This window comes from Balaenoptera acutorostrata, chromosome X (genome assembly GCF_949987535.1).
Source record: "Balaenoptera acutorostrata chromosome X, mBalAcu1.1, whole genome shotgun sequence".
NCBI classification, from domain to species: domain Eukaryota; kingdom Metazoa; phylum Chordata; class Mammalia; order Artiodactyla; family Balaenopteridae; genus Balaenoptera; species Balaenoptera acutorostrata.
The window spans coordinates 91,433,342-91,456,275 of record NC_080085.1 but is presented as its reverse complement, the minus strand read 5'-3'; the positions used below and the strand labels follow the sequence as shown (position 1 = coordinate 91,456,275).

At 41.4% G+C, this 22,934-nt stretch overlaps 2 protein-coding genes across 3 annotated transcripts in view; one reads left to right on the top strand and one right to left on the bottom strand.

The window, feature by feature from the left end:
* Window positions 1-2,266: 2,266 nt before the first annotated feature.
* Window positions 2,267-15,009, bottom strand: MORF4L2 (mortality factor 4 like 2). 2 transcript variants are annotated; one of them, XM_057538195.1, is made up of 4 exons: window positions 14,935-15,009; window positions 12,096-12,184; window positions 5,368-5,471; window positions 2,267-3,820 (listed from the first exon to the last, which is right to left on the bottom strand). In XM_057538195.1, the coding sequence occupies exon 4, from the start codon at window positions 3,794-3,796 to the stop codon at window positions 2,930-2,932; it is 867 nt and encodes a 288-aa protein (XP_057394178.1). In that variant the 5' UTR covers window positions 3,797-3,820; window positions 5,368-5,471; window positions 12,096-12,184; window positions 14,935-15,009; the 3' UTR covers window positions 2,267-2,929. The 2 variants fall into 2 exon arrangements, with proteins under 2 accessions (XP_057394178.1, XP_057394177.1); XM_057538194.1 differs by lacking the exon at window positions 14,935-15,009 and adding an exon at window positions 13,609-13,754.
* Window positions 14,094-22,934, top strand: part of TMEM31 (transmembrane protein 31) — a 23,808-nt gene continuing 14,967 nt past the window's right edge. Inside the window, exon 1 of the mRNA XM_007185130.3 lies at window positions 14,094-14,251. The gene's annotated coding sequence lies outside the window, so the exon portion shown is untranslated. The remainder of the gene's footprint in view (window positions 14,252-22,934) is intronic.

Below are 22,934 nucleotides of genomic sequence, written 5' to 3'. Positions count from 1 at the left end.
ACTATATGCCTTGACAAAATCAAACACGGTTTCCCTAGATGGGAATGGAGGGCATTTGAAGGCAGCAAGAGAAAAGAGGTCAGGGTTTATGGGTCCTTCCAGTAGCGGAGACATGTTTTTCCATATTAGCCCCAAGGAAGACTCTGTGGTGGGCTCAGAGAAGCTGGGCACCTAGTCTTACTAAAGATCCCCCTACCCAGAGGGTTGACGGAAGCAGCAGGGACAAGGGATCTGAAGATACTGGGCCAATTCAGTAAAGGAGCACCTCATTCCTAACCAGTGTGGACAGACATCTGATGTCAGTGGGGACCTCCTCAGGCTTTGATGCGACCATAGAATGTTTGTACAAGTAATAAAGATGGGGGATCCTCAATAATAACTGAAGTGGCTATCCCACCAACATGCTACGGTTGGATCTCAGGGTCATATTTATGTTCATTTAGAGGCAATGTGATTTTTAGAAATGTGATGTTTTAAAATGTGATATTTCTAACATGTTCAAGCATGTGAGCTAACATCCATTTGTTTACTAGGCCTCCAGTTCAATGGATAAATGGCCTTGTTAAGAATCCCGCTAGTTGGCCAACGCCCTAGGTCCCAAAGAGGACATAATAATTCTAAGAATATATGGCAAAGTGTGAATAATGGTTATTTCAGGTATGTGTGTGCTAGAAATCTCATTTGCTCTACCCCCACCAATCTACTTTTCCTCCCTGCTGTGTCCCCCAAGCTTACCAATATAGATATATCAAAGGTCTTCTTTTCCCTTTGGTTTCCCATATGGCCAAAGGGAAATACCCAGCAGGAGATAAAAAGCAGGGAAGAGTGAGGTCAGGTACACCACCTCAGCCCCTCTTCCTGGATTCTGCCTACTTTGAGGTTTCTGTGAGCTAACTGCATCCTAAAGATTCCAGCTGCTGTCAGGTGGCCCTTTCCACACAGCTGTCTACCATTCCAGTAATTTCCCCCTCCCCTCCCCCTCCCACTACTCCTATTTTCTCCCCTCACCCTGCTCCTTCCTCTCACCCCTACTCCACAGTCTCCCACACTCCCTCCTCCCGCTCCCTCCCCTCACCCTGTTCTCTCCTCTCCTACTTTTCTTTGTCTAGATGTAGTAACACTCTGTTACAGGCTGAATTGAGTCACCTCCAAATTCATGTTAAAGTCCTACCCCCTTCCCCCCAGTACCTCAGAATGTGACTGTATCTGGAGATAGAGTCTTTATAGAGGTAACTAAGTTAAAATGAGATCATTAGGGTGGGCCCTAATCCAATATGACTGGTCTTATAAGAAGAGATTAGGAGGACACAGATAGGTACAGAGGAAAAGACCATGTGAAGTCACAGGGAGAAGGCAGCCATCTACAAGTCAAGGAGAGAGGCCTCAGAAGAAACCAACCCTGCCAACACCCTGATCTTAAGACTTCTGGCCTCCAAAACTATGAGAATATAAATTTTTGTTGTTTAAGTCACCCAGTCTGTGGGTGACTCCTCTGCTGACAACTTGGGAAAAAATTCTCTATTGAACTTCTCAAACCATCCATTTTGGGTCTCATTTATTTCCTGCTGGGACCCTGACGGATCCAGTAGCATTATATGTGATTCTTATTCTCATATTTGTTTTTAGTGTATTTTCCAAAATTTCTGCAGTAACCATGGAATATTTTTTTCACTAAAGAAGTAAAAAAACACTGTCATGAAGCAAAACTTGGTTTGACTAGGGAATTTTCATGTAAGATGGATTTATAATCATAGGCGTCCAACACCATCCCTCTTCTCCACAGATACCCTACTCTAGGATTCTCAATCTTATGTCCAAGGGATTATAAAAGCATAGGGAACATGGCATCAATGCTGGAGCTGGGAAAGCTGCCATCCTTGGCCCCAAATCTACAAGTATTTCTGATACAATACTGAAGGTGGCTGCCCATGCTTCCCCTGGTGGGAAAGAGCAAAGGTCTGCATAAGTATAAGGGGCTGTTATAGTACCCATTAAATATCCTATTATACCAGCCCAACTCACAGAGGCAAGGAGCATCGGCAACAAAAGTGGCTCTTACAGGCAGCACTAGAAAGCAATCCCACCCTGAGAAGCCTCACAGAGGGGAGAGGAGGGAGACTGGCCGGGCAGGGTACACACCTGGCTGCCCCACCCAATAAAAGGAATTCTTTCACTAGGGGTCAGAACTCTCTCCTTTAATACCACCTAGATCTTTCCTGAGCCTGCTGACTTCTCAGCCTCAGTAACATTAAAGGCACACTGCAAATTTCTTGCTTTGAAATTTAGAAACAAATTTTATTTAAGATCTGAAATACAATTCCTAAAATATCAACTTCTCCAGAAAACCGTGGCTACACAATAATGCATTGCCTCTATCATGTTAGAACGTGCATTAGACTCAAATACAAAAACCATGAAACAAACCACCATCCTTCAACAATTTGAGCAAAGATAGAATGCCTAAGGAACAACATAGATGGACTTGCAGAGGATGGGCTGTTTTACTTCAAGCACCATAAAAAAAAGAGCACAAATGCATGGGTTTTCGGGTATATACATTAAGTTGAACCTTTGGCACTAGGAATCAGGGCATTTTTTTCACGTAGCATTAACACATATTAGAAAACTGTGTAGTGTCAAAGGGATAGAACCACCAGCATTCAAGCAATGTTGTCAACTAGGCAATAAAATGTTCTACTGAATGTTTCTTCTTTGTCTAATTACTGCGTACACTGGTAGCAACTTTGAAATGAGAAAAGGAGCTTGCACTCCTTTTATTTTCTGTTTAGAACAAAACAGAAAACAAACTGAAACATAAGCCCTGTTATACATTAACAATTTTAAAGAACATCAATTATACAAGAAAAAGACTAAGAACAAAAAGAGTGTTTACAGATACCAGACATAACAGTGAGTGGTCAGTAGACCCTCACAGGGCTTTGCGGTGGTACTCAGCAGAAGCCACTTTATAATCACTGGCAGTAAAGAGAGACGCAGCATTCTTTGCCAGATATTTTAGGAAATCATGCAAATAGCCCAACAGTAACGCAAGGCTCTTCTCATCAAGGGGCGTGTATGCCAACATCGCTCCAATTCTTACAAATAATCTCAGTAGGTGTGGTGCCCCGTAAACCTGGGACATGGGCGCATCAGGGTGAGCCAGGAGGATTTCGGCATACTGGGGCCTCTCAAATTTGTAGAGCAGCTGAGTGCCCAACATCACATTGAAATACTCTTTTATTCCTGCCACAACTTCATTAACTGCATACTCCTTATTATCAACATTTCCCTGCGATTTCTTGCAATTAGCATACTCTTCCAGAATGGCATCTACATTTTTCTTAGCAGGGAGTTGAAACAGCTGTTTCTGCCTGGTAACTAAGTCCCAGTCCTCAACAAGCCATGGTTTTAATTCTTCTGGAATCTTCACTTTAACTTCCATTCTATTCTTAAATGCCTCCTCACTTTCAACGGTGGGGTCTGCCCGGGCCCTTTTCTTCCGAGGTGGCTGAGGTGCTTCGCTGGTGCTGCCACCATCTCCGTTGCCAGGGGTCTTCTGTTTGTTCTTTCTTGTCTTCCTCACGGACCCTGAAGGGGGGTTCTCTGCAGAGCGACCCCCCCATCTGCCTGGGAGTGCTGCTTCCAGATTCTTCTGCTGGGGACCAGCTGTCTTCTTTCCCGAGGAGGCCCCTCTCATCTTACTTCTCTGCATGTTGCTTCTAGTTGGTTTTTTGAAGTTGTCTTCGTCTGCAGATTGTTGTCCACGAGTTTGAGAACCCTGCTTTCTGGAACTCATTCAACCCTGTTTTTATTCCAACCACTGTAATATATAATGTATTTTACTTGGTTGTTTTCTATGGCGAACTTTAACACACCCGTGCTTCCTAAAAACCTATCAAAGCACAACACACGCTACTCTCTTGGAATTTGGATTTCAAATCCTATTTCAGGGCCAACCAATTAATTGTAAGTGACTTACTACCTCTTCTCTCTCTTTGATCCTCACTACCACCCACCCACTACTCTCAGCCCACCCAATCACTCATCAGACCTGCCCATAAATTAGCTTTTCAATGCCACTCAAAAGACAGGAATATAATTTTAGCGAAAGAATGAATTAAACTACAAAAGGCAGTGGAACTGAAATTCAAGACTTCTGAACAGGAAAATGACAAGATGAAAGAAACAAGAAAGATTAACTTAGGTGGCTGGAGGCAAAATGAGTAACAGCAAAGGTTTTTCTGTAAGTCCAGTAGGCCTGAACTAAGCTGATGACAGAGTCAAGAGAAACTGAATATAGAACTTGGTAAATGAAGGAGAGGGAGGAGTCAAAGGTGCCTCCACAGTTTTAAGCCTGAGTAATTAATGAATTAATAAAAGCACTAATTTTTAATGGTTAGTTTGGAATCAGCAATAAAATAATAGGAGCACCCGATCTTATTTTTTTTTTTTTGGGAGAACACACACCAAGTTTGATTGGGGGGAAGCGGAGTATTTACAGAGGCGGGTAGACGAGAAGGGAGTCACACAAGTTGGGGAGATGGTGGGTACAAGGCAGACAAGGATACAGAATGACCCCTGCACCCAACCTAACCCCAGGAATCCCACCCTAACCTCATCCATTCAGTTAGTCATCATACATTACTGCTTATCTGCTTCTGGACATGTACTATGCTAGGCGCTAGGGATTCGAATATCTAAAGTGACAATTATAAAACAACAAGGTTAGTAAAGTGATAGTTATAGGCACAGAATATTTTCGGAGCAAACAAGAAATGCTACCGAACACCACTTTCAGCAATAGTTTGTTGGAGGAGATAATAAATTGGTGAGGGATAAAGTCAGTGATGACTGCCAGGGTTTTGAGAATGGGTGATTAGGTCATAGTATTATCACCAAATGAGACTGCATCTAGAGGAGAAGGAAATGGATTAGAGAGGAAAGAAGTTCAGTACTAGATGTAGTAAGTGTGAGGTATGGAGTTAAACAAATGACTTCAAAGCTTAGGTGAGAGGTCAAAACCAGAAATGGAGATTTGAGAGTAATCCTCATATAGCTGGTAGTAGAAGAAAAACTGAACCAAGTACAGAAAAACCTGGAAAAACCTAAGAAAGAATGGTATTTAAGGGGTGAGGAGAGGGAGAGAGAGAGAGAGAGAGAGAGAACAAATAAAACAAAAAGGTCAGAGCAGCCGTATGAGAATTAGAAGAATGTTATTTTGGAAGCCAAAGTAGTTGAGAGTTTCAAGAAGGAAAAGAGATAATCTACACTGTAAAATGCAGCAGAGAGGGTTAGTGAGATAAAGATGAAAAAACAGTGTTCTGTGATTCTTATGGTATGACAGATTAAACAAGTCCTTTGACTTACGTAATCCTCTTCCTTCTTTCCCTTCCAAAAACTCCTAGTGTTTTCCCAGATGGAATCTTACAGATCTTCTGGGATGTCTGGAGAGATGAGGTGGGAGACACAACCTAGAAAGGAAAGCAGACATCAGCAATGAAGATAAACTTTTCTGAAATACTGGGAAAAAAATCTAATTTAAAAACATGCGGTTTACAATTGTGATATCAAAGAAAATACATGAGTTCTGCTGTTAGACATACTTCTACTTCAATAAGGCTCTGCCATTTATGGGTTGTGAGGCTCTGGGCAAGATATGTAAGCTCTCTTAGCCTGTTTTTTCATCTATGGAATGTAGCAAATTACCCCCAGCCTTCACAGGTTCTTGTTAAGAATTTCATAAATACGATGTGGCTGAACAGCTAGCACAGTACCTTGCAGGAATACCTGCATATGTGAACATGGATACAAGGATGTTCACTGCAGTGGTGTTTGTAATACTGAAGAACTGGAAACAAATATTCTTCAACAGGGAAATGGTAATAGAAATTATTATGTATGCACACCATGGAAGAACACTCAAATGAATTAAGCAGAGATTCATGTACTGACATGCAAAGATGTTCAATTATACACTATTAGGTAAATAGGCAAGTTGCATAATAATGTGTACAAGAGGATCCCAGAGATAGCACAAGTGGAGAAATAACAATATTTTAGACAGTTTTTATGAACAGTGAGGTCCAATTTCTATGTTTTAAACTGATGTGTATAAAAATACATAGGAAAGTTGGGAATTCCCTGGTGGTCCAGTGGTTAAGACTCCGTGTTTCCAATGCAGGGGGCCCGGGTTCGATCCCTGGTCAGTGAACTAGATCCCGCACGCCACAACTAAGACCCAGCGCAGCCAAATAAATAAATAAATATTTTTAAAAAAATACATAGGAAAGTAACTAGATGAATAAACACCACACCATTAAAGCCAGGGTAACCTCGGGGAAAGAACGAGATATGATGGTGGGCAAGCCTTAAACCAGGTTTCTCTGGTAACTACAATTTTAACCCACAGAAAAAAAGCCCTTTTGCCAATCGCTAGCCCCTAAGATTATGTGGGCAGGTGTCAGGGAATCCGTGAAGAGGAAATGAGGTGAGAAATGCCAGAAAACTAGAGCTGTGAATCAGGGAAGCCAGTTATTGGCGAGAGAGGCCTGGCTTCTATCACTAAGCAAATGATATCCTCTGACAGAACACAAAGCTCTCAGCAGAAATCAGAGCAAAGGTGCTCCTCAGAGAGCATCAAGATCTGTGAATACAGACACTGACCCTGTGGGAATCAGAAACTTTCTGGCTGAGAGGGATATATAGACACATCCTGTGAAGGATCAGAGTGGCCAGTGTTTCATGGCATTATATTGTAAGCTACCAAGCTTACAAAGTGTTTCTAAAAAAAATTATTGTGACTGGGACAGAGGGGACACAGTATGTGTGGATATCAGAGAATTTAGTTAAGTTATATAGGTGAAATCCAGAAAGCCTACCTGGGGGCTAATAATGGGCAGACCTTCCACAAAACAAGGGTATAGTTAAAATACAAACTAAAGAAAGCAGAATGACCCAGTGCCAACCAGACTGTAAAACACACAGAAGTAGAGCCAGGCTGCATAGGAACTCTTTTGGAAGTCACACTGGTCATCAGCAATTCCTTAGTGAGGAACTTGAGAATGATCCCTGAACCTACTGTATATCCTTGGCATTGATTACATGTATTTATGCACAAGAAAATTACAACAAGGAATTCTACCTGGCTCTCATTAAGTGGGTGAGTTCCATCATTCTCTACAAATTCTATTTTTCATATAAAGTCCCAAGTTGAATGAAATACCTGACATGGTACAGAAAAATACCCACACGAGTCAAGATTTTTGCCCAGACTGAATAAAGCCAGGGAAGCAGCCTTTCTAAGAATTGTCTCAGTACCTTTATTTTCATCTGAGTATCCTACAGATCAATCAACTATTACTACCTGGAGTAGGAAGCCAAACATCAGAGGGAAGACCCATCCTTTTGATGTCTGGCTCCTACCTGTAATACAAATTTATGGAGTTTCATTAGGGTCACTGTACTTTGTACCTCCCTTCCTAGAAGCTTACATTACTCCACGGCTTGGTGGCAGACGTGCTGTGCATATTCCTCATTAAAAACGTTAGCACTATATATTGCTTTGAGCTGTTTTAAACTTCAAATCTGCCAGTTTCTGACTTTATTAACATCGTTTACTGGCTTTGTATACCCACTCTTAACTCCAATCATGCTTCCTCCCTTCATCTCCCTCATCTAAATATCACGAAAGTCCCATTTCCTCTTTAAATTTCCTAACTACTCTAGCCCACCTTTCACTCCCATCGCCAGTGTCATATGAAGCCGTTAGTACTCCACAGCTTAGTATTTAAATGTTTCATGTGTTAGTTTTGCTTATGGAACTACATCATTAACCTCCATTTGCCATAGGCCTTGTGTAATATGTATCTTGTGCTTTTTGCAGTAGCACTTAGGTCCCTGGTGGGTATGGTATACATTAGTGAATCAGTGAGGAGGTGATTCAACACATGGGGAAAATGGAAGCACAAATTAGGGACGACAGTCATCAAATATTTTTCCAACTTGTTCCCTACAGGTCAGCTCTAGGGTATGCCAGATATTGAGAAAACACATCCGTATGTTTGCCTTAGTTTTCTATCTTCAATTTCTGTGTAAATACTTGGAGGTAACCTCATCCTGGTATTAAATCAGATTTTCACTTAAAAAAACTTGCTATTACAACGGATCATTTCCCCATGTTAGTAAGGTTATAATCTGCATACATCTTGAGAGCTGTAGATCCACCAAATGGGCATACTGTAATTTACTTAACCACCCCCTTTCTGGAAAGTGACCCTCCCCCTCAATCTATCCTGTAAGTAAAATATCTTTTGCCCTCATTATTCCTTTAAGATACCCAGATGCAGATTTAGTAGGTTGAGAGGTAATATGTTTGTTGCCAAATTACTTTCCCCACAAGTTGTACCAATTTTCAACCTCACAACTCTGGTCGGCACCGTCTATCCAGCACTGTAAATCTGATAAGGAAAACGGGTGTATCTACTCAGCTTCTATTTTTTATTAGTGGTTTTGACATTTAAAAAATGTGTTTCCTGGCCAGTTATATTTTACTTGTCCTCTGCCCATTCATTTTGAGTTGGTTCTTAATGAGTTTAACATTTACAGTTGTTTATCAATTATCATATTGGGCAAATATTTCCCCTAGTTTAGTGTCTGATAAGATTAAGATTTGTATGATGAAATATGTGGTTTTTCCTTCCATTAAGCTTAAAGATTAAGATGACATTTTAATGGATTTGTTTATATTTTAATTCCTTAATCCACCCAGAAATTATTTAAATTGTGAACTGAAAATATATATTCCTCCCGCCTGAGTAATTAATTTTGTGGTAGCATTTGAGTAATAGTTCCTTTACGTAATTGTAAATACCAGAATACATAAAGATGTGGGCATTCTCCCCTCCCCACCTCAATCCCAGAACGAGTGTGTATGCTTTCAAATCTTTTTATGTACACATTCACACAAAAACCTACCTTTAAAACTAAATGTGTCTGTTCATATTGTGAATATGTATCATGCATTTACTTGATTTGTCTTGACAAATGTGAGATACATATTGCTCCCCACCTTTTCTCACTTTATCACGGCCATCTATATCCACACATACCTAGCTCATTCTTTTTAATATCCGCATCATTCTATAATCTCCACATAATATAATTTAACCAGCCCCTTATAAATGAACATTTAGGTTGTTTCCAATACTTCATTATTATAGAAATGCTGTAACAGACATCAGTGTACAGACATATTAGCATGTTAGGTAAGTATTCAGGACATTCTCAGCAGTGGAACTGCGCAAAGGATTTGCTTATTTACAACTTTGATGACATACAGGCAAATTAATTTGTAAAGAGCTGTTTTAATTTGTACTCCCAGCAAAAAAGTTAAAGTTCATTTACCCACACCTTCAGCAACACTGGATAAACATCTTTTTGGAAAAAAAATTGGGGGGTCCAAACTAGTATGTAGTAAGATGTTTTTATTTGCATTTGTGTGATACTGAGCATATCTTCAGACATTCATATGTATCTTTTTCTTATGTAAATATTTTGTCCTCGTTTCTACTAGGTTGTTTTGCCTCTTTTATTGACTTCTAATAATTAAATACTAAGGTTTTTTGGTATGTTGGAAATATTTTTTCCAAACTGTCATTTTTCTTCTAAGTGGGTCTCTCTGTGTGTATAAGAAACACGAATGTGTCAACCTTTTCCTTTGTGAACTTTGGCATGTCATGCCGGGGGAAAATGCTCCCAAATCAATATTCTAAATGACTTCCTATATTATTTCTCAGTATTTTTATAGTTTCTTCCAAATATACAGCTAATTTTTCCTAGTATTAATTATTAGAGCCTATCCTTTCCCCACTGATTTGAATTGCTGATTTATAACATTCTAAATTCCTAGAGGTCTGTGGGTCTTTTAAGGTACTCTCTTCCCAATGATTTTTGATTATTCAATTTTTAAAGGTATCACTGTTACTAGGTCATCTGTTCTGTCACGGTGATGTCTGTTCTCACACCAGTATCAACACTGGTTTAATCATCATAGTTTAAAGATATAAATATTGCCCTGGAATAACACTTGTAAATGGGTTCCAAGGATGTTTGATGCAGTATAATTTGAAACAGCAAAACACTGGAGTCAACCTAGAGGATTATCAATAGTGATTTGGCAAAACAAAATGTGGTTTATCCATTACATGGACTATAATGCTAGTTAAAGGAATGCCACTGTGAATGGAATCAGAACTCTATGAATGGATGTGAAGATATCAAGACAATCTGTTGAATAAAAATAGCAAGTTGCAAAACAATACCTATAATGTGACACCATATTTATGTAAAAGAAAACACAAAACAATATTTTATATGTATCCATATACGTTTTTTAAACAGGTACATAATTAGAGATCTCGAAGGAAACAGAACTGATAATAGTGGTTAACTCTGGGGAGACTAAGAGAATTGGAGGTATGAGAAAAGGAAACCTGGGCCTACTGTCATATTTTAGCTTTTTACATTACAAGGAGACTGATTCACATGATCAATTATGTGACTAAAGATTTATATTAAAATACACATATTTAAAATTCATAATGATTTTCTGATGTATTCTTATCCATGGTTCTAACACACAGCTAGACTTTTCAGTTAATTATCATTGTATGTCGTATACTTTGTAGGCATTCCATTTGAACTGGTTTCCTTCCCCCCTTCTAGGTTCTGCCCATCCTCAGAGGCCCTGGTCAAGGTCCTTTTCCTCCTTGAGGCTTTCTCCATTTCAGGCTACCTTGACCCTTGTCTTCTCTGAGCTGCTACTGGCCTAACAGTACACCTCCCTCCCTTTCACCTTTAATCATTCTCCAAATGGCCTCCTGTAAAGGGGTTCTGTGCCTACCCATCTGTTGCATCTTTCCCACCAGGGCAGTGCCCTTCTCTGCAACCTAGTTTTCAGAAGAAAAAAAAGTAAAAAGGAAAATATCGTGACTCCATGGGAAAATAAAGCTGTCAAGAGACTGAAAAACCTTCCTTCATCTCCTCATGCAAATGATGGGCCATTCAGGAATACAGACTCCAAATGCTGACATTTTTGTGTATGAATGTGTCACAAGTGAGTGTGAACAATATCTCCAACAGTTTGTTGGAATAAACCTTTAAATGCATATACACCATGTCAGTTACATTTATATCAATTCTGGATCTTGGAACACTTCCTTTATGTTTAACAGATATTTTTTGAGTCTGAGACGAAAGAGGAATGATATCAAAGCTGTTAGCAGACTGAATATGGTTATGATTTGCTAGTTAAAATTATAGCTCCTGGAAATTCCCTTATAAATAAACATGATCAACATACTCAATATCTTTCTAGATTGTTAGGGTAAGTCAGAAGTTATAATTTCAGAATTCAGTTCTAGTAGTAACTGCTGCTTCTGGAAAATCAGGAGAGAAACCAACAGTATTATTATTATTATTTACAACTCCAAAAAGGTATCTACTGCTTTTATTAACATGTGTGTGCACATGTGCATGTGTGTGTAAAACAGGATGAAGCAGAAGGACTAAGAGTCATAATTATTAACTCAAACACTTATATGTGCCAAACAATGTCCTGTAATTTTACATGTAATTCCCTCAACAATCCGATGAAGTAGGAACTGTTATTATCTTTATTTCACATATGAGGAAATTTAGAGACAAAGCGAGTAAGTATCTTGCCCAGGATCACACAATAAGTGGCAGAGCCAGGATTTATATTCAGGAAGTCAGTATTTGCTCTTAACCACTAAATTATGCTGCATATGGGATGCCACAAAGTAAAAAAAAAAAAAAAAAGGATGTATGGAGCTAACTATAGGGGATCAGTTACAGTATCTTTTATCAAGGAATGTAAAATTATACAGCCCTCTGTTGTTTAGGCACTTTCTATACTGGAAGCACAAATGGACTTAGCTCCATCCTTCCCTTCTTAGAATGTAGAGTGCTTTCCTAGACAGGCGCTTATTAATCCTCAAAATATTCCTGGACAGTTAGGAAGGTTATGTGGAATTATCTTGTTTGCAAACTGAGGCCAGGAGAAGGGAGGCACTTACCCAAGATTCTGTAATCAGGGATGTTCTGCAATCAGGATCAGATCTTCTGATCCTCACTATTCAGCAAACTTAGCTTTTCTGACGGTAGCCTAGAAGGTCAAACAAGGGGACAGGAAAGGACATAAAATAAAAAGATATGAGATGAACGTTTTCTTTTCCATCAATGCGTTTTATCACACACAAAGGACACCAAAGCTGATAAATAATGTACAAGTGTTTTTTTCCTTTCTTGTGGTTACATTTTCAAATTTACCTTATTGTACATTTACCCTGATTTTTGATAAAGTAATTTGTTTTTGCTTTTTTAAAGTACTTTTTATTAAGGATAATTTCAAATGGATAAAAATGTAGGGGGAATAATATTATAAACCTATGCGAATGTATAATCCAGCTTCAACAATTACCAACTGAAGGCCATCTTGTTTTATCTATAACCCCACCCACTGCTCCCCCCCACTCCGTTTTTTTCAAGCTCACTGAAGAGCTGACTTTCTGTATTTTATTATGGAAAATTTCAAACATATACCAAGGTAGACAGAATAATATAAGGAATCCCATATGGCTATCACTCAGCTTAAACGATTAACTTAGGGCCAATTTTGTTTCATCTATACCCCTCCCCACTTCCCCCTACCGCTGAGCTTATTTTGAAGCAAATCCTAGACATCAACGTATTTTGAAGCCAATCTGAGACATTTTATTATTTAATCCATATTTTCGTATATTATCTCTACAAGCTAAAGACAATTTGAAAACATAACCACAATACCATTACAACGTCTAAAACATCGTCATTAATTCCTTAAAAAACATCAAATATCGAATCCGTCCTTCAAAATTTCCCGATGCGTGTTAAACATTTTTTTTTTTATAGTTGGTGTGTCCGAATCAGGATCCAAACAAGGCCTACTCCTCGCATGCGGTTCACCTCCAGCTCGCTCTCATTCTCCATCTCTCCCCACCCCCACGCCGCTTTTTTTTTTTAACTTTTCAATATGGAAAATTCCAATCCCCGCTATTTTGAGGTAATTCCCAAATAAATTATTTCATCGGTAAAGATTGATACGTCTCTCTTATATCTCGAATTTCTTCTAGGGAAGGGGGTGATGGGCAGGAAAAGCACTGTAATGAACGACTTTACATAATTTTATGCTCTTTCTCATTCTATTACCCGGGTTTTTCTCTCCACAATAATAGCTAATATCTTCCGGAGCCAGGCTTCGTATTAAGTTATTATACGCACTACATTACCTCGCTTTCGTATATTACACGCACTAATATACAGCACACGCCTCGGAGGCACACGTCTCTGAGGTAGATACTATTATTATCACCACTTTACAAACATGGAAACCGAGACGCAGAAAGAACAGCAGCCAGCCCAAGCTGGGCGTTGGCGAGTAGGAATTTGAATCTAGCTCTGCCCGATTGTAAAGCCATTAGTTAATCTTGCCTATATACGCGACGATAAGAGGAAATCGTCAACCCTTTCTCCCCACCCCCACCCCGAAACCTGAAACGAGAATCCAGCTCTTTCCAGCAGCCGACGTGTGATCACTGCCGACCCTCCAACCGCCATAGTAAAGCCAGGTTTCTCTGGCAACCGATATCCATAGGCAGACACGTCACCCTGGAGGCGGGTTTATGCCCTCCAGCCAATCACAATCGTCTTGTCTAAGTTTTAGAATGTTCTATAACCAAATGATTGGACGAAGCCCACCACGTCAACAATGACACTTCGCCGCAGTAAAGGCGGGTGCTAGCAGCCTGCTTCTTCACGGTTAAGGCTTGAAGCAAACCAATCACCTTCCTCCTTTAGTGCGGGCTCTGGCCAATGATGTTCGCCCTCTTAGGTTCTTAGCCCGCCCTCCAAAAGCGCGACAGCAGTTGGGTCATAAGTCTATAGGGCAGGGTGTTCACGTGGCCTACTTTCACGACCCAGAGTTCCCCAGACCAGAGGTTTTTTTTTTTTTTTTTTTTCCTGCAGGGAGGCATTATGGGTTTTTTTTCCACTGGGAAAGGAAGTGTCTACGTGGCCTGCGGAAACAGGATGGGCGGAAATGAGCTAAGGTTCCCGCGAGTGGGGAAGCGCTAGGTCAAATCTGGGGCCACGCCCCCGAACCTGTTGCACAACTCTTGGAGGAAAAAAAAATAAGGTAGAGTGGGGGTTTTGATGTGTGTGCGAGTTGGGGTGCGGGGGAGCGCTGCGGGCGCGCAGTGTCACGGCGTCTGCGCGTAGGCGAGCCCACGTGGCCTTGGGGTTGGCGTGTGCGTGAACGCCAGGCCTCGTGGCGCTGGAGGTAGCTGGTGTGCGCAGGCGTGCGCCCCTAGCGTTGGGGCCGGTGTGTGTCCCGAAGCGGGTGCATGTGCGTGTGTGCGCGCGTAGGTGCGCGCGCTCTACGGATAGTTTTCTACTTTTGTGTATGTTTGAAAATTATTCTCAGGAAAAGGAAAATTAAGTAATTAAGGCAAGGCGACCGTAATTGAGATAAAAGGTCTTAGCTAGAAATATTTCGGTGTCCCCTATCGATTTAATTTTAGAGCCTAAAAATACACTTTCTTCCCACGTCTTTCTCCACGTCAAAATCCTGTTCTAAACCGTAGCCCTCCAGCGGTGAAGAGCCAAACCCTCCCATTCTCATAGTAGCAATTCCAAGAAGCAGCTTATTGGTGTTCCCTAATAGCCTTCCCCCCCAACCCCCGCTCCCTCCGCCCTCCCCTCCTCAAGTTGCTTCCAATTCTCCTGGCACAAACAATTTTCTGCTGAGAATATCTATATACGACCGACTTCCCCTCCACTAGGGACTCCGAATTTCTGTGGGGGCTGAGGCTCTCTTACCTTTTTGTCCTGATCTCCAGGCAGAGTGCTCTTCAGGCAAGTACGCACTCTTAATTTTCCAGAAAGTTCTGTGGGTGAGGTTTATACCTATTGAGTTTGCCACTAGATGCCGCCAAATTCCAGCAAAGGATTGGCTGTTTGGTCCCTGGAATTATGGGATCCCCCCCTTTTCTGATTTGTTGAACTCTCCAATCTATAGAGATCATATATATCTTTCATTGCTAGGGAAAAATCAAATTAACTTCTGTTACTAGCCCCACAAGGCAGGGGACTATGGCCCTTGATTCAAATGTTTTACCTCATTTCTTTCCTTCTTTCCTCCTTAAAAAAATCCTCCCCCCATCTCTCTCTTCTTTCCTACTTGCCTTTTGCGGGTGGGGGGGCGGTCAGAAATGATAAATGACCCCAGGCACTAATGCTGATGAGATTCTAACCCTTTCTGTGGGGTTAAGATCTTCTCTTCAAATGCCGCCCCCCCCAAAGGAAAAATATAGATGGCTGTTTTGTCAGTAAAGACGTTTCTCTTTAATGGACTTGGACCCTGGTATTGAAAACTGATCTCTTTACTTTTGAAATTATGATTAGATATGTGTGTTTTCACCCTATTTTCTGTAGTGGTACTGTTAAACTATTATGTTTTTGGAGTCAGAGGCCTAATTTTAAACCCCATTCCACACTTACTAGTTCTGAGAACCTGGGATTAATGTTCTGTGATCCTCAGTTTTTTTCATGCTCTCTATATTTTAGATGCTGTGTCATATCATTCACATGGATATTCTTTTATTCTTCACAAAATCCTTATTAGATGCATACTAATAAATGAACATCAAACAACAAAAGTTATACCTTTTTCAGTTATAGATCTTATACATGTGTGCATGCATGCACGTGTGTGCTCATGAACACACACAAGCACACACCCGGAAAGGGCAGGATTTAGAGCAGAAGTTCTCAGAGTGTTTCCCAGACGCACCAATAGCATCGTTATCACCTTTTGGGAAGTTGTCAGAAATTTAGATTCTCACCTCCAACCTAATTAATCAGAAATTCTAGGAGTAGGTAGGGTTTGGCTATCTGTTATAACAAACTGTTCTGGTGATCCGAATGCACACTGAAGTTAAAAGCACTGCTTTGGAGGGCAGAAATACAATGCTTATTTTTGTACACTCCACTAGAGGGTACTACAGAATGTAAAGCAAAATAATAAATGCTGTATATGTTTTATTGAGACCCCCTGCGTGTTATCTGTCCCATTTCACAGATTAAAAACTATTGTGAAGAGGTGCCTAATATTTTCTCAGTGCATACAAAAGTTTGGGAACCAGAATTGGACTTTACCTGTCCTTCGAGCCCAAGCCTTTGACAGTACTGTGTTGTTCAGCCACAGTAGCTTGTCTTTCTGGGCCTCAAAATGCATCACAGACACCTTGTTCCCTGCCTTGGCTAACGTTGACTAGAGCATCAAGAAGAGGGCAGGGAAGCAAACCAAATAAATGGAAGTATTTTGATGATTTCATACCTTCTCTCATCTCCATTCTATAGTAAAATATCACATGAAAGCTCGTGTTTCCTTTCTTGCTTTTATATTTCCCACATGCTCTCTACCCTACAGTTATCTTTTTTAGTTTATGTCTAAACCTCTTCTATGTGTGGGGGAGGAAAAAGGACGGTGAGGAAAGACAGTTGTTGAAAGCGACACTCTATATATAGCTCTAACCCATTAATCTAAACAATAAGCCTATAAATTAGGTGATAATTATCCTTATCTTATAGATGATGAAAGTGAGTTCTAGAGACTATAATTATTTCTCTTTGGTTATGTAACTTGTAAGTAGTAGAGCCTAGGTAATTCCTGGTGTATCTGACAGTACTACCCTGCTAAACTTTCTACTCCTTGTTTTGAATCTGATTTAGTTATTTACTATTTATGTGACTTTCAGCAAGTTCTTTAATTTTTCTGAGCCTCAGTTTCAACATATAGTAAATGGGAACAAATATTCCTGCTTCATAATCTTAGAGCTGCAGTATCCAATACAGTAACCACTAGACACATAGGTATTTAAATTTGAATTAGTTAAATTTAAGTAAAATTAAAAATTTAGTTCCTCAGTTGCACTAACTGCATTTCAAGGGCTCAGTAGCTACTTATGGCTAGTGTTAGTACCAAATTAGATATCAACAAATATAGAACATTCCCACCATCAGAAAGTTTTATGGGACAGTGCTGATTTAGTGTATATAAGGTATGTAAAAGGGCCTAGCTTAGTGTATATTTCATGGCAGGTGCCCAAGAAAAGTAATTTCCTCTGCTCTTGCCTTTCAGCGTCAGAGCTAGGTATATTCTCCTGTTTTATTGATGGGGTCCGGAGAGGGGAGTAACTTACCCAATATACTATATAACAGTGGATATATCTGGCATTGGGACCCACGTCTCCTGACTCTCCCTCCAATATTCTGTCTGGTAGACCTGTCCTTATGCTCTACTGAGTGAGGTCCTAAGGCCACGGGTGTGAATAATGTGAATTAAATTTGGAGTCAGGGTAGTAGCAGAAAAAGACATAGGAACTGAATGCCTCCTATGTGTCAGGCAGCACTATGCTCAGCTCTTTACATCAGTTATCTTAGTGACTCCTCACTGAAGCCCAGAGAAGTTAAATATTTACTCAAGTTGCCAACTAGTAAACAGCAGACCAAAGATTCAGACTTCTCTGTGACTTCAGAGCCCATGTTTTTTCCCATTATGCCATGGAACCCTCTCAAATGTGAATACTCTCCTGCCCCATTCCACTTACTAGTGGGATGAAGCTTCAGCAGACTCCTGACTCTTATTAGATCCTCAGAAAATGTGAGTTACTCTTCTTCCATTTTATTTTACAGCTGAATCAGTGTCTTCACAATCTGTGTCAACTGGAAGGGAAATATAGCTTTGGTCAATGTTTGGTTTCAAGGCCCAAGGCCAAACAGGCTATTTATGGTCGCAGCCTTCACAGAACACCTGATGGCTCTAAGATCTCTAAGTTAATTTTCAAGGCCACCATTTGCTCATATGATGCCTTTGTGCTAATTAGAAACATGTGCCACCTGGGGGCAGACAAATTGCAGAGATGTGTCCACTCTAGTGGAACAATGAGAAAAATGTTTTCTTTCTCAGGGGTATTGGAGCTCCACCAGGGCAGTTGAAGAATGAATTTCAGCCTCCACTTGTTCCCTCTCAGTTGGGTACCCTTGTGCAGGGTACAACCTGCCCTGCCCAACAGTATCTGCTGGCCTTGCTTGTCTTACCTCGTGGCTAGGTCTGGAAGGTAGTGGTCAGTGTCTTCTGGAGGGTGGAGAGGGACACCAGTATCTTCCCATGGCTTCTGGGTAGTAGATGAAATTGCTCCATTTTAAGGTTAATTTGATATTTTTTCATTTGGTTCTGACTAGCTTATTGGATGCTTTTTAAAAGAATGCTTGGTTAATTTAAAAGTTTTTTAAAAACCTAATATTTCAAGGCTAAGCAAAATGGTATTTCTTTAATAACAATGTTTTTTCTATCTATTTGTACCTGCCTTGTTCTATAGGGATTTCATAAAACAAGTTCAGCAAATTAGTCTGGATCAGTCTAGTTTGCTAGCCCATGATAGACAGGGCCAATGATGGAACTAGTCATGGGAAAGTTTTATCCTTTTAGGGGTATCTATTCTCTTCTAGCTCCTCTCCTCTTCTGTAATCAACCCCCGCCCTGCTCCAACTGACCCATCCATGTGGCAGAAAGAGGTTACTTCAAATGACTGAGAACCTGAATCTAATCAGTGTAGTCCTCGAGTGGCCTTGGGACGCCAGACTTGCACACAATCCCTTGGTTTTCCCTTCCTGAGTCAGTAGTTTAGCATGCGATTCACCAAAATGTGTGGCTTTGTGAACCACACACCTCACTTGGAATCATCATGTCAACTCATCCGTAGTACACATCGACCAACAGAGATGAGGACTGATTTCCCCCAGTGTATACTGACTCCTACAATCTGAGCATTGCCTCGAGAGGATGCCTTGAGCCCTTTTTCAGAGATAACTGTGTTCGTGCTTATAACCTGCACTCACAGTCCCCATTTTACTGGGAATGATAAAAGCTATGCCTTTTGAAAATTTCAGCTGTCGTATTAAAGAGGACAAGCCAGTAGCACTTAAAGTGCTGTGTCTTTAAATTGTCGAAGTTTAATGATGGGCACATGGGGGTTCATTATACTAGTCATCCTACTTTTGTGTTTTTTTTTGAAGGTTTCCATAATAAAACAGTTAAAAAAGACAAAAAAAAAGAAAAATTAAAAGTGCTTCATCAGTCCTGGGAAGGAGAACACACATGGGATTCTCTTCTGTTAACCAAGGGCTTGGGTGATAACATTTAGTAGGAAGGTACCATGTAAAAATATGGGGAGGGGGGGTATTTTAGATTGAAAAAGCCTCTGTGCTGGAAATCCTGAGAAGGTCTCCTAGAAGGGGAGACTCCTCCGGTCTGCAGTCCCTCTCTACCGGATCCCTGAAGAAGTGTTGCTATAATGAGCTACTGCAAGTGAGAGAAGTGAATCATCTCCCTCGGGCCTTTGGGAGTGGGGAGAGGGTGAAAACCAGGAAACAGGCCTCAGCTAATTGGTGAAGACTGTTAGCCAGTAGGCAGAGAAACACAGGCAAAGAGAACCTGGGGGCAAGAGAAGCTGCTTCATTCTCACCCCAGGTGAGTGCTGGAGAGGGCAAAGGTGCTAGGGAAGGAGGAGACCAGGGAGCAGAATATGTGGCAAAGAGGCCCTCACTTGGGATCTCAAAGGATAGTCTTTGAAGGCTCCAGGCCCCATCTGATTTGCAGGTTTTAAAACAAGTGGGAAAGCCGTCTGAAGGCAAAGATTACATACGCACGCGAGCGTCCAAGGGCCTGGAACCTTGTCTGCTCAGCTTGGAAAGGCAGGCTCAATAAAAGTACACTTTGAAAACTGGGTGGTTTGGTTCTTTTTTGTTGTTGTTGTGTTTTTACTTCGACTGAGCAAGCAAGGGTGTTGGTGCACTGGTGGGAGTCAGAAGATATGGTTGGAGAGGTGGGGCACTGTGGAGTGTGGGGACCTAGGAGGACAAGTTCTTTCAAAGCCCTAAAGTTGAGGTAGCATGATTAGAGGCTGGGGCCAGAGAAGAGAGCAAGGGCAGTGCCTAAAAGGTACAAAGCCAAGATTCACCCAGCAGCTCCCAGGCCAGAGTTGTGGGTGGGACGTCAGTGAGACCCAGGCGGGTGCAGCCAGTTTTCAATAGAGCTGGTCTGTGAAACTTGGCTGAGAGGACAGAAGAAGATTGATGTTTGCTCCAGCGTGGGGCTGTCAGCTGTGCTCACCGCCTCACCATGGTCCCAGCTGTAAACAAAAGTCCTGGCCCTTCATGGCACTGCAGAGCAGTCCAGGCTGGTGTAAGTCTCTGAGGACAGCTAGACCATTTTCTCATCCTGGCTGACAACCAGAAGACAGAAGAAACAATAGAAGGTGGTGGTGGGAGAGGGGGCAGGATTGGAAGGGGGGTGAGAAGCAGTGACCAGTGGGAAGGAGCTGTTGATTTCGAATCTTAGGTCTTTGGATGCAAGTAGCAGAAATCTTGTAGGGAAAGAAAACCTTTTCCTTGTCAGCTTCACAGATAATAGTGAATTACTAAAGGAGGCCTGCAGGGGCTCTAGTGCCTCATTCATTCATTCATTCATTCAGTGAGTACCTTATGTGCTCATCACTGAGCTAGGTACCCTGGGTGATGCCAAAGTAATCGAAGACAGTTCATAAGTTTAAGGAGCTTACAAAGAGTTTGTGGTTATGTGTAAAGTTAAATAACAACACTGAATAGTGTATCTTTAAACGCTAAGTGACAAACATGGAATAGGAGTTTAGAAGCAAGAGAAGCCATATCTGGGTGTGATCAGAAAAGGTGGGATTTGAGAGGGCCTAGAAAGATAGACAGGATTTGACTAGAAAGAAAAGGCACTTGGCGTTCTAGGTTGAGACCAAAGCATTAGCAAAAAGGACTGCTTTGGCTAAAGCAGAAGATTATTGTGATGGAGATTCTCTTCAACTCCTCACCCCCTCCAGCTCCTCACCATGCCTAACCCAGCCTTCAGGTCTCACCTGCAATGTCACTTCTTCACAGAGGCTTTCTTTGACCTTCAGGACCAGGTGAAGTGCCCTTGCTTTATGTTCCCCTTGGACCCACTACATTCCCCTTTTTCTGTTGCCATCTTCATGTCATGTCCTACTCTTGTCTCCCTACAATTTGTTTCCCACACTGTGACTCAGAACGTTCTTGGCAAAATGCAAATCTCTTTCATTTTTTTCCTTTTAAAAACTCCCTTTGTTCTCTTTTCCCTCCTCTTATGTCCTTCCTGCTTCCCTCCCTCTCACTTTCCCCTCAGGTCATATCTTAAATGTCTCTGTCTCAGGGAAGCATTCCATGACACCTCTTCCCCAGCTTCTACCATAATCAGGTCAATTCTCCCTCTTATATATTTTCATAATACTTTTTCCCTTTTACTATTCTCCACTAACTTACTACAGTTTGTCTCCTGCACCAGAATATAAGCCCTCTGAGGGCAGAGGCTAAGTTTCTTCTTCACTGTGTTGCCCTCGTAGTTAGTACAGTGCCTGGCATATTGTGGTGGGTGCTCCACAAAAATTTATGAATGAATCCAAGGGGGATGAGGCAATATTCATAGATGAAAGCCAGCTGAAGAGATTGTTCTCACATCTATGGGCAAAGTTTAAAAAACTTTCAGTGCTTTTGATTATGGGATGAAGAAATCATTAGACAACACTGACTTTTTTTTTTTTAAGGCCGTGCCATGCAGCATGTGGAGTCTTAGTTCCCCAGCCAGGGATTGAACCTTTGCCCCCTACGTTGGGAGCATGAAGTCTTAACACTGGACCACCAGGGAAGTCCAACACTGACTTGAAGAAAACAAAACAAATAAAAAGCCAGTTCAAACTAACAATACCCAACTCCAACCTCAGCTTACCCTGAACCCTATCCTCCCAATTATCTTGTGGACTCATATTCCCTCCTTACCTGCTCCCCTACACCACTCCCTCCTCCAAAAACACAAGAAAACTTACTCTTTGGTCCTTCCAACCGGAGAGATTTAGCAGTAGGGCCAAATGCACTTACTTTCACAGGTGTGATTGTTCATTGGGCTGGCATTTATTGCCCATCTCGGTTGTTTCAAACACTGTGCTCTTAGCTACAGGTGAAGAAGGCCTTATTCCTACCTTAATGGGGTTCACAGTTGAGTGAACCTCTCATACTGATCACTCAGTTGATACGCTCAAATTGTTGAGTGAAGAACTTTGCCTTACCTGGGCTCAATTTGGGAGATTTTTTAGGGCACTAAGAGCCTGCAAAGGAGCTGAATCTCAGGGGTTAGTCCTCTGCGAAACTGGGGACTCAGTGAGACACAAAGAATGGATGCCAATCCGCACTAGATTTTCACCCTTCCAGGAGGAGGCTAAGTAGCAGGGTGAAGAATGTCTGGAAGGGCAGTCAGGTAGTAGCCATTCTTCAGCCTTATGAGGTTGTACCTAATAAGGCAAACGGGCCTACAGTGTACACCCCTTGAGTGAAACAGAGTGAAGGAACTCAAGGAATCACAGGAAGAGCAATTAGATTTCCCAATAAAAATTGAGGAGCTGGCCTGCCCCCTGAAGTGAGCTGAAACAAAAATGTGGCTCCAAGAAACCTTCCAAAGGTCATCATAAAGCACCCACCTTCAGCCTGGGGTAGAGGTTAATGCCAGGGGATGGTTCCTTCTCATCTTAGATTTGGTTCCCAGGTGGTTAGGAACATAACAAATGGGGATGTCAGAGAGGCAGTGCACTCCTGCCCCTGACCCCACCCCAAGGGAGAGTAAAGGGAAGCAATAGATACTGTTTTGTAGCTACAGGCCTAACTGGTTATCTCTTGCTTGAGGGATAACATCAAACATAGTGCCAATGAAGTTTTGAAGATAT

What these genes read in the sequence shown, in the direction of transcription:
- MORF4L2 (XM_057538195.1), bottom strand. Translation starts at nt 3,796, where the DNA reads ATGAGTTCCAGAAAGCAGGGTTCTCAAACTCGTGGACAACAATCTGCA.